This window comes from Meriones unguiculatus, chromosome 9 (genome assembly GCF_030254825.1).
Source record: "Meriones unguiculatus strain TT.TT164.6M chromosome 9, Bangor_MerUng_6.1, whole genome shotgun sequence".
Classification (NCBI taxonomy): domain Eukaryota; kingdom Metazoa; phylum Chordata; class Mammalia; order Rodentia; family Muridae; genus Meriones; species Meriones unguiculatus.
Window position 1 is genome coordinate 99,558,439 of NC_083357.1, and position 12,336 is coordinate 99,570,774.

Below are 12,336 nucleotides of genomic sequence, written 5' to 3' on the forward strand. Positions count from 1 at the left end.
TGGACAGATGGCTTATTGGTTTAAGAGCACTGGCTGCTCTTATACCAGAACTTGGTTTGATTCCCAGTGCCAAATTGGTGTCTTAAAACCACCTGTAACTTCAGTTCCAGTGGATCTGATGCCCTCTTCTGGGCTCCACTGGTATCAGGGACACATGTGGTACATAGACATACATGCAGGCAAATATAAAATGATTAAAATATTTAGAAAAAGAAGATACCAAATTGGATATGTTGGGAAGGGGCGATGTATCTAAGAGGAATTGGAGGAGAGAATGAATATGATAAAATACTTTGTAAAAATGTCTCAAGAAACTGATCAGAAAATTAAATAAAAAGTCTGCAGACTATTTAGAGCCCAGTAACATTAAAACTTAGTTTCCTGTGAAAACATTACAGAAAAATTCTGTTCAAAATAAATTACTTATACATATTTATTAATTACCTCATCAATAAAAGTGATAGTTCCATTGACTTTCACTATTCCAATCTGCTCACTTTGAAGGGAAGGATGGCTCCGGATGCGGAGACCAGCACTGTCCTTGGCGACAAATTTTCGAATCTGAGGAAAGATATGACAGTGATGGAGAAAAACGCAAACTCTACTTCCCATGTAGCCAATGAGAAAACCAGCAGATTCAAAAGTACAATCGACAAAAATGTCCTCACAATCATCTGTAGTTAGTTTCCTTCTGTTACTTATAACAATAAAAGTATATTTCTATGTACTGAAGAATATTTTATATCAATGTTATTAAGTATATTTATGATTTCTCACTTTAAGTATTAAAGACATATAACACAAATATAAAAAGTGACTTTTTAGAAGGGCAAGATATAAATTACAATATCATTATTTTCTTTTTAACAAACAGTTTAGCCATATCCCTTTAGCTAGTTTTTAGGTATAATAAGATTAAAGTTTCTTTTAATGACAGAGAATATTTTAACCTTGAAAACACACATGTAATTTCAGTAGACTTTTTGTTAATAGCAATTTTTTTATTTTTATTTTTTTTAGTATCAGGAAGTTCAGAACACTAATGAACTACTAAAGAATACATAAAGAAGCCAAAAAGTAAAACTGACAATTTGAAAAGATTAATTCTTATGAACTACTCTTTAGACTGATTTAGGGATACTGAATAGAATACTAAAATAAATCAAGTAAAACATTAGGTATTTGAGAGCTACTTTGAGGTATGAAGGAAAAATTTAAATCTTTGACCAATTCTACTTTTTGTCCTATGCTAACCTTATTTGGTTGAGGGTCAGCCTTTGGCTTGACTAGCTGAGTTCCTGGTGGAATCATCCCTTTTGGTGGATCTTTTACTTTTACTTCAAGTCCAGCATCTGTAATTAAAACAGTGTAATTATAACATTTGACTATAAAGGTGAGAGGATTGTGAAATCTAAGCACATCGTAGACTATTTTATTTTTCATATTATGTATATGTAGTGTTTTGCCACCATGGATATCTGCTCACGCCATTCATGACTGGTGCCTGCTGAGACTAGAATAGGGCAGCACATCACCTGGGACTGGAGTTACAGGGGGTTACAAGGCCACCACACAGGTGCAGGGAAGTGAAACTGAGTCCTTTGGAAATACATTCAGTACACTTAATTGTTAAGCCATCTCTCCAGTCATATTTTAAACAATTAAGACAAATACCTGAATTCTGCTTTTCTTTTTAAATGGTGATTGATACTAAGCACAGGAAAAATAGAAAAAATTAAAAAATGGTGTCCTGAGATTACCGAAGAACAGGTTATAGTGTTTTCCCCACTGTTTAATGTGGGGTGTGTGTGTGTGTTTCCCATTATTTAACTGAAATACATTGAATGATCATGAACAAATTCAAAGTAATAATAATAGAAAGGACCCCTTTTGTGACAGTGCTATCCAACAGTAATAGGTCAGAACACTTTTCATCACCCACAGTGGTAAGCTCTGTGACTGAGACAGCAGGGCATGGATGACAGCACGATGTCCAGATGGCAGTATGATAATACAGTAGTTAAGAGATAACATTCTCTCAGTTGCTGGCTCTCTGATCATCTCTGGGATCTCTGGGGCAAGGGGGGCGGGGAAGCAGCCTTACCAGGCCACAGAGGGAGGTGATGGAGCCAGCCCTGATGAGACCTGATAGGCTAGGGTCAGATAGTAGGGGAGGAGGACCTCCCCTATCAGTGGACTAGGGGAGGGGCATAGGGGAGAAGAGGGAGGGTGGATGGGACTAGGAGGAGACAAGGGAGGGGGCTGCAGTTGGAATACAAAGTGAATAAACTGTAATAAATTAAAAAGGAGAGAGAGATGATGTTTGCATGCTAGACACACTTGGCATTGTGTGAATACAAGCCTCTCTGTCCCATTTCTTTGCTATTGTGAATGATGCTGAATAAATGAGAAAGTACAAGTTTCTCTGTATTCCTCACTAATGCTTTGAAGACCCTGCTAAAATTTCTATTTCTGTATTTCTATTCTACTTAAAATAACTTTTGTTTTCTATTCAATCTCAGCAACCTATGTTTCACTGCTTGAAAAAATTATTTTTTCTAGAACCAAGTTTTGCTAAGAACTAATTAAATGTTTGCTGAACTAAAAGGTTTTAGGAACTTGGTGAAATAAAAGGGACCGTGGGAAAGGCTTATTATAATTCACACATCTGATTGAATACAGTTGTTAACTGTATATGCCAAAATGTAAAGACCTTCTTTATTTCCAGTCTAAAAATAAACAACTTACAGTTCAGGTCCCCAAAGTTTATCATGATGTTATGTCACTATTATAGTTACCCTTTGATGACATTATACATGACAGTTTTTATTCTACTGTTATCATTTCACACAGGAATTATACAATGAAGAATTAACTCATAGAAGAAAATCAGTATTTTTTTCAAACTTATTAGGAGATAAGATCTTTTAAACAACAGTATCTACCAAGCAGCAACTCTATGTTAGGTGCTGACCTAAACTGGGATATCACACATGAACTGTATGACATCTGCTCCTACCAAGAGAGGATGACTGACACGGAGAAGGTATAGCATGCACAGGATAATGCAGGGATGAGGAAGGAGTACCTCACACCTCAATGACACACTAGAAAATTGGAGGAGGACTCATGACAGCTCCAATGAGTGATCAGATACCATGAATTATCCTCAAATGATATGATCTTTGCGATGTACTAATTGAGTACTCATGATAAAGGAAGAGATGAAGTCACAAAGAAGTTATATATATATATATATATACATTTGTATATATATAATGTATTTATATATATATACAAATATATATATAAAAAAATATATATATATATTTATACAAAAGAGCAAAAACAGCACAAGGATGATTTTAATACTAGCTCTTTGCAGGAACTTCTTACTTGAAATTATACTCACCTATCTCAATGCCATCAATGGTGACATGAACAGTGTAGAGCCCTATGGCCCCTGGAGTCCAGTTTGCACAGTACGTTCCATCGTTATTGACACGAATCAGCATGTTTTCACTGGGCCTGGAAAAAAATAACATGGATATCCAAAATTTTACTTTTGATTATGCAGTTAACCTCATTTGCTATTTCAGTGAATATCTGAATATTATACTGCCTGGCAATCCTATAGCTTACAAACATCTGAGTTTCACTCTTTTCCTTAAAGGCCCATCTCTCCTCCTTCCCATTCTCATCTGATTGTGAGTTTACTTTTCCCTTCTGAGGAAATAGAAACAATTGGCTATAACTTGCATGCAGTAATAAGATTGTTAAACCTATTCTACCTAATTTTCTCTCGTTACAAACTCTAGAATTTTTCATCTTAATTCTTATTCCTCTCTAATATTTTCCCCTTCATTTCTAATATAACCCTTCTCCCTGCACATGAACACTTAACCAAGGCAGCCACTCTCTCTTTTTCATGTCTACTTCTTTTCTACAACTTCCATTACTAGCCTTTTGCTCCTAACCTTGTACGGCAACTGCTGATATCAGTTACTAATGGCCATCACATCCTTAGTCTGAAAGTCAGTTCCTCCTCCTCAGCTGTCTCTCGGCAGCATCTAAGAACTGGTGATGCTCTCTTCCCTGAAACACAAGCTCCTTGTTTCTGACTTCCTTCTCTTGGCTTTCCTTTTGCCTCATTAGTCATTCTTTCTCAAGTGTTGTGTTGGCTTCTCCTCTTCTGACTGCCATTTCATTTATGAAATGCCCAAGGTTTGAGTCTAGATCTTTATTTCCTGAATCATCTTTTTAATTGCTCAATTATTATCACCCATATAGACAACTCCCACATTCACTTTCACCTTAACCTTCAAACTATTTGCAGCTGCACAGCTGTATCTCCACTTAAATATTGACTATCTGAGGAGTTGTTTGGAATTTCAATCTTAATATGTTTAACGAAAAGCTCCTATTTCCTCCTAACCAACATATCCCTTACAGAACAATATACTACAGAACATAAATACCTGCTTGCTCCTAGGACTTCTTGATACTCATAAAAATAATGAAAATCTATACCAGGAGTTAGTAAATACTTTATGTAGCAATTTTAGTTTCTTAGGCCAATTTGTCTTTGTCATAACTACTTGATCACTGTAGTGTAAAAATAGCTACCAACAAGGAGCCCAGTTATGTTATAGTAACTTTAATAAAAATAGGCAGCAGGTAAAATTTGGTCTGTGAATTAAAATTGGCATGATTCTGTTCTATGGAATTGTTAAAGCCAAAGGATAATTAGGTAGTCATTTAAAAAATGTTTTAAATTGAAACAGAGTCATATCACTTTCCTTCTTCCTTTCTTCTCTTCAAATACTTCAGTGCTCTCCACTCTCAAATTTATAGCTACTATTTCTTTCATTATTATAAGCATGTGTATGTATACATGTATGTATATACAAATATGTATGCATATACAATATATGTACACACACACATATATATACATACCGCCACACTGTTTTTGTTGTTTGTGTATTTATAGTTTCAGAGTTGACTACTCTGGACAGAGAGTACTTATTCTACTTTCGATATCCCCCCACCCCCGCCCCAGTCCACATTGCCTAATCATTCTTATTTCTCTGTTGCCATTCTTGCTTTCTCATAATTTACCTCTGAAAAACTACCACAGTGATCTAAAAACTTTAAGGTTTTCATTTAAGACTCATTAAATTTAACTTGGCTTATAAGAAAATTTAGCCTATGTAAGCACAGCCTGCCTGAAAATATAAAACATATCTCATGTAGTTCTTGGACTCATCGCCAAACATGTCCTTTTCAGTATCCTCCAGGCCCATCATTTTTCTGTTTGTTCTACAAAGACATCAAGCTCAAACAACTCCATGTTTTCTATAGCTAAACTGAACTTCTCAAAATCTTCATTGATCAACCTGCCATTTAAATGGTAATTATTAACCATGTGTCTCCCATCTTGCAGTATTTTTGGCAAGCTGCCACAATTCTGATGCTGTCTACATCAAATAACTTTACTTATTATCACTTTGTTCACTTTTTAATCAGTTGTCTGTATAGCAATAAAATACCAGAAAAATGGTATCATGTCTATCTTGTTTATAAGTATACCTATGACCTATTAAATAAAGGTCAATAGGAACAGTTGAATGAATATGAGTCTGTTAGGATAAATCATTGTTTCTGTTAGGTTCAAAACAAATAATGCATATGATTTCCTTCATTCTTTCTTCTTCTTTCTTCCTCTGTCTTCACTTGATATCCTCATCTTTTCTCTCTTTCTTATTTGAGACAAATTCTTACTATATAGCTAAGACTTGCTATGTAGCCAATGCTGCTAGAACATGCTATAGAGCCCACTCTCGCTAGGATCTCCCAATGCTCTTACCTCAGTTTCTTAAATGCTGGATTATATCTATTACACTCAGGTTAACTTTGTTCTTATTCAGCTTTCTATAAATGTATAATGTGCACATTTATTTTATGAAAGTCAGCTGTTTCTACTATAGCACAAGCTTGGAACTATGATGATAGCAGAAACAAAATACTACATTTCTATTCTCAAGGGCACATTTTCAGGACTTTGCAAATTTGACAGAAAGCACTGTAGATTGTATACTATACGTTGAGTACAAACAAAAATGAAGTCAAACTAACCTAAGTCAATTTCTAATTTTCAGTCAGACTCATTAATTTCCAATAAGGTCAGATGAAACGCAACACAGTACAGCCTATGGGTAGTTGTGCTTTTTCAGATTTGCTTCAGAGCCTCTTCCAAAGTTTATGGAGGTGATTACTCTAAGTACCATGTGGCTATTCTGTTCAAGATCTATTTTTAAAAGTACTTTTCCTGCCAGAAATGCTGATTCATGCCTATCTTCCAAATCCATGGGAGCGTTTAACACGAACACCACAAATTCTGGGGCTTCTCAAGCTAAAGGACAAAAATCAGTTTCAAAACACACACACACACACACACACACACACACACACACACACTGGAAACTTCCATAGTGGTAGGTTTTCACATGGTCTTTTCAAAAGGTCTTTAGTGTTTGTTATCCTCCCCATTTTAGATCTTCTACCCTTTCATTCCTGCCTCTACCCCATTTAAACCTTCCTGTTCCATTATTTTCTTTTCCCTTTATAGTAGTGTATTCTATGCCCCTTCTCTTCAGTGATTTTCCCCATATTCAGGGGCCTTTACTAATTTTCTAACCTCTATCTCTTTTTGAGTTATTGACCAATAGCACATTGCAGACCCATAAATGTTACAGGCCATTCCTCTTGCCATTCTTCCCGTATCTTCTAAAACTTAATGGTAAAACCTATTCTGAAGGCATCACATACTTGATGTATAAAACACTGAGAAATCAAGATTGTAACTGACCTGGAAGCACCATCTCTGCTGACTAGCTTTCACAGTACTGGAAGGCATAATCATCAGTCTGATCCAGCTGTGAACCCTGAAGGGCATGGCAAGATATGCAACACTAGTGACATGGTGCACTAGTGACACCAAAGTCAAGGAAATAGCCCTTTCTGATTGCATTTAAATCCTCCTTTACAAGGTGAAATCCAGACCCAGCATCATTAAAGAGGCCAAGAACCTGTGGCTAGAAAACTCATAATCCACAGGGGGAAGAACCCATTACTATTACTATGCTAAATGGACATGGTATTGAAATGACTACTGACTATTGATATACCCATAGATCTCAACTCTTTCCCCAAAAGCTTCTTGCAGTAGATGGCAATTAACACAGAGACTCACAACTGGTTATAACACAGAAAACAAGAGGCTATGTAGTGATCAGCTTAGAATGGGGTGTTTTTAGCACAACGCTCAACTCAGGGCTCAGGAGTTTCATGGAAGAAGGCCTGGATTAATGATAAAGGCTTGAAGTGGTGGATGACTTTCAGGAACAAACAGGACAGTGGCAGATGAACTCAAAAAATTAGTAAAAATATTTTAAAATAAAAGAAAATTTTATTAATTTAGTCTGGATGATTAAGTTTTAGCAACACTTTATGAAAACAATTCTTACCTTTTAGGAGTTGGTGATGCAAAACGCAGTTCTTCAAATGAGTAGTTTTCATACACCTTTAAGAAAGAGACAAGGAACACTGGTACCTTTGCTATGGACATTTCCATTTAGTGCAAGGCTAAAATACCCAATATATCAGCTGAGACCATTGTCCATCTACACAAGAAATAATAACGGTAAGACCCCTTGAAAAGTAATCTCTGATGTGTTAGATATCCAAACCAAAAAAAAAAAAAAAAGTAATTTTATGATGCGATTGTTAATACTGTCAACTTGACAGGGACTAGGATCACCAAAACAACAAATATGTGGCTTTGTCAGTGAAGAATTTTCTAGGCAGGGTTAACTGAGAGAGGAAAAGCAATTCCAAGTATTGAACTTAATAAAAAGGAGAGAGCAACACAAGCAGGAGTATTTATCTCTGTTTTCTTTTTGAATGAGGATCTGCCTGTGCCTGCATCCATGCTGTCCCCACCATGGAGGAAGATAGCCTCTAGAAATGTAAGCCAGAACAAACCCTTCTTCCCTTAAATTGCGTACCAAGCATTCTGCCATAGCAATGAAAATTTAGCTTAACAAGATATAAAGATAGAAACTTTTCAGATTTATTAGCATTTTAAATTTCTCAAATACAGAGATACTATAGCGAAAAGTCTTCACATGGAAGAAGGGCATTTTAAAATATGTAACTTAAGAGGGTCATGCATCCTCAATATAAGCCACATCATTCCATATACAGGGACAACACAGCAGAATACTGAGTAATGCCACTGTACTGAAGAACAAATGCAAAGGTCAGCTAACACTATAACTAAGACAGTAAACAAGGAAGGGCAAATGAAAAGCACAAATAGCACAATCACAACTGGTATTCAGTAAAAACCAAGTGGCAATGAGCACAGTGACTAGCAGCAGGAGGATAAATTTTGGTAATGATTAACAAAGTTTTAGACATGTTTTTCCTACAACTTATATTCTTCTGAATATGTTGTAGAGAAATTCTTTTTCATGTACAAAATGACACAAAAGAAAGATCTTTATTTCAGTACAGTTTATGTTATATGTCCAACAATAGGAAAAGTGGACAAATTACAGAAAAGTGAGCAACTAAGTACTTGAAACAGTTAATGGACAGATATCCTAGCAGGACATATAAAAAAACATAATACCACTCTGCAAAGTTTTGGAATATGGAATAAATAAAACTATTATTTATGGCTTATTTTATATTTACTAAAAGTATAGTATGCAACACAGTGAGAGGGGAGAGAGAAGGGAAAGAGAAACATTATATCTAATATATCCTCTGAGATAGGTGTGGGATGGTGTGGAGCTTTGTTAGGATAGGTTGAAGTCTGACATCTCTGAATAGCCATTTGTTTGCACTTTGCACTTGGTCTATGACGGTGGACTCCCTCTTCTCAGCAAGGTTCTAAAAGTACCCCCCCACCCCCCCAAATCTGTATACCCCAGGTCTCGTAAGGAGCATCATATAGCTCTCAGGGAAGATTACAGGCCAAACCTTTCCTGATTTAAAACGATGACAACAACAACAAAACCCTTCCAGAAAGCATCTGGGAATTCCTAGAAATGCCCCACCCCATTAAGGATCTTAGTTTTAGCACTGACCTTCAATGTACTTTGAGATTCGCCCACTCATAGGATAATTAAGTACAGTATTTTCCTTCTTATGATAGGACCATGCTACTGCATGGAAAATGAAACACTGTACCATTACATGCAAATGAAGTATCCCTTAACCCCTGGCTTCATTGAACCAAACACATTTAACCTCAAAATCCTACCCAGTGCTCAGAGGCTTATAAATCCCTGTTTTTCAAATAAACATGTTGGCTGGTTATGTGTTGTGTGGTACCATCAGCTTTCCACCATGGCTGCCTAAGAGTCATCATTTCTCCCTTTCCTTTGGGCTGCATCTCATCAAGCCTGCCTGCTGGACCACTGGGTCTCTGCCTTACCAGGCCTGTGTCTGTTTTGGTGGCAAGCCCAGCAGGCATGGGCTTTTACTCCCACCTCTGCCTTGCTTAATACAGTAGCTTAACCAAGAGCTGAAGCACTTTGGTATCATCACAGGCTTTGGAACACCAAAGTTTCCCCTGCCACTGATGATCTCATTCTAAAAGAGCAAAACTGTAACACTCAGTGGAAATTTCTTTCCACATTTTGGCCCATTGAATTCAGGCCTTGCCCTAAAGGGCTCTAGCTGCTCCTAAGGGGGAGGGGGGGAAACAACAACAACTTTCTCCATCTGGAAGCCAAGTTCCAGGACCCACCAAAATTCAGGTTTTCACTATATAGAGAATGACAGGAGGGGCCTAGGAATGGATTGTGACTGTAAAAATGTTTCTTTGTAAGCTTGCAGAGCCTAGTTTGCATGGGGGTAGTATGTCAGTCTTATAATAGCAAAAAATATCTTGACAAAAGATTCGGGAAATGTAAAGACAAAAATGGTTAGCATGTACAATAAATTTAGCACATAATACCTGATACATTTTATACTTGCAATATTACCAACTTAATAATTTTTTATAGCTCAATTTAAGATCTTCAATTCCTCATACCCTTCTAGCTTCCCCAGGACTTATAATGAAATGCATACCAGTTAACCCCTCCTTCCTTCACAGTAACCGTGATTCAAAAAATCATTTAGCTGCTTTCACTTATCCAGGAATTGTGCATAAGATGTATGTAACATAAGGTTGACTTTGCCATGTTCCTACGGTAGTTAGCAGCTGGGAACCCAGGTCTCCAGACTCTACAGTCTCTGTTTTACTGCACCATTTTCAACCACAAGACCATATTGTATTTTTCCATCCTACCATATGCCACTTACTGCTTAGTGAGTTTATAGTATCTATGAATGGTTAGTAAAGAATATCAACCCAGAGCATGAATGGACATCTCAGACCACTTGGGAATAGTATTCTGTGACTGTTCTAACAATGGATATTTCAGAATCCCTCTGAATTCCAGCAGTCCTAACAGGTAACTGGTTCTCTGAAGGTTTAGAAATAGAAACGCATGTTTGAATGAAAGCTCTCCAAAGAAGGTATACCTTCAAATCGTAGCCTTCATCATGGTTGATTAACTGACTGCGAAGTGTTTAAAATGTTACAATTTATCTTGGTCCATCTTTAGCCCTTTAAATAGTCATTCCTTGTCCATCTCTGAGTGAAACTTCATATCCTGTGACTAACAGATAAAACATTTTACTCTAACAAAACCCTTGTTTGTGCCAACCAGAAGGCTAAGAATGCTCTCAGACAGCATCTAAGACCTAGAGCAGAGTTCTTCTGTTTTGCTATACCCTGTTTCTCTAATGTTTCCAACTTCATTTACAAACAACCTCATCTTTTATTTTTTACTTCCTCTCTTTTCATTTCATGCTTCATTAGTTTTGAAGTTGTGCTGATATAACATCTTCAATATTTTCCATCTATTTTGACTGATAACTCACTAGTACACATTCTTGGTGTGTGTCATCAGAGGAAGTCAACAATCTTCCTGTGAGAGTTAAAACAGCCATGCTTCTTACTCAGCTATCTTCCTAACTACACTATATTACTGTACTATACTCTTTATAAACCACCAGCACAATCATACCTTTCAGCTACTGGAATGCAGACACTGCTTTTTGAAAATTCCAAACTGCCTAAATTCACCATGTTAGCAGAGTTTAGTAATTCTGGCTGTTAAGTAAAAAGCTGAACATAAAAAAAAAAAAAAAAAAAAAAACCCACACACAAAAAAACCCCAAAAACAAAAACCCAAAACCACAACTAGAGGAATTATAAACTAATAAACCCAGAGAAGTAAGAAGTAAGAGATCTGAAGAGATGGCCTAATATTTGGGAGCCATAAAAACATAAATCCTGAAGTCCTGAAGACCTGTGTACTGGCAGACAAGCACTTCATAGAACAAAAGCAACACTGAGTCATTGGAACCCCTGGCTGCATTAGCTTGTTCTTCAATGGGAGCGTCCCTCAAAATATGTCAGAAACTGATACAAAGCCACTCTAGGTAACAGAAAAGCAGTTTTAAATATATGCTGCAAGTTTAATATCTATCAGTAACTCTCTAGACTTGTAATACTAGAGCAATATTTGAATAACTAAAATGTTAAATAAATCAATGGTGAAAGTTAAGAATTTCTGATGGAAAGGGGTAGAGAGAAGATGAAGGAGGGAGGGTGGGATTGGGAGGGAATGAGGGAGTGGGATATAGCTAGGATAAACTGTAACTAATATTAAAAAATAAAAATTTAATTAAAAAAGAATTTCTGATAAGTAAAAATAAATTACCTTCATCATTGTTATGGCAATGTATCGTGCTTCCTTCACTATCATCGGTTCATACGAAACATCAAGCTTTGGTGATGCCAGCCCACCAAATGTCATGTCAGTGTTAGAAGATGCTGCTGCTACTGAGGGACTGCCAGGAATCCTTTGAGATTTCTTTACTTGCTCTTGTTGTAAAGATGTTTTTTTCTGAGACACAGGTACAGCTTTCACTTCAACCTATTCACAATAATATAAAAACCAAATGTATATAATTATCCTTGACACATCAAAAGAAGTAATTCACAATTACAAAGTCAGTGATACAAATTGTATCAACACTGGTTCACCTGCTTATTTCCAGGGCGAGGATGACCTCACTCTATCTTATACACTAACAGTGAAAAACAGAGTTGTCATTATTTCAGAATACATAATCACACATTTCAAAGCATAAAAATTAAATCTATCATTAGTATGGTACTGGGAAAAATAATCTATATTGAAT

At 36.4% G+C, this 12,336-nt stretch overlaps 1 protein-coding gene across 12 annotated transcripts in view; it reads right to left on the reverse strand.

Moving 5' to 3' along the window:
- Nucleotides 1-12,336, reverse strand: part of Mycbp2 (MYC binding protein 2) — a 246,601-nt gene that overhangs the window by 79,471 nt on the left and 154,794 nt on the right. For all 12 annotated transcript variants that reach the window (XM_060391563.1, XM_060391566.1, XM_060391565.1 and 9 more), the window contains 5 exons: nt 11,853-12,068; nt 7,530-7,585; nt 3,413-3,528; nt 1,255-1,352; nt 445-561 (listed from right to left, as the gene is read on the reverse strand). In XM_060391563.1, coding sequence (XP_060247546.1) covers nt 445-561; nt 1,255-1,352; nt 3,413-3,528; nt 7,530-7,585; nt 11,853-12,068 — 603 coding nt within the window. The remainder of the gene's footprint in view (nt 1-444; nt 562-1,254; nt 1,353-3,412; nt 3,529-7,529; nt 7,586-11,852; nt 12,069-12,336) is intronic.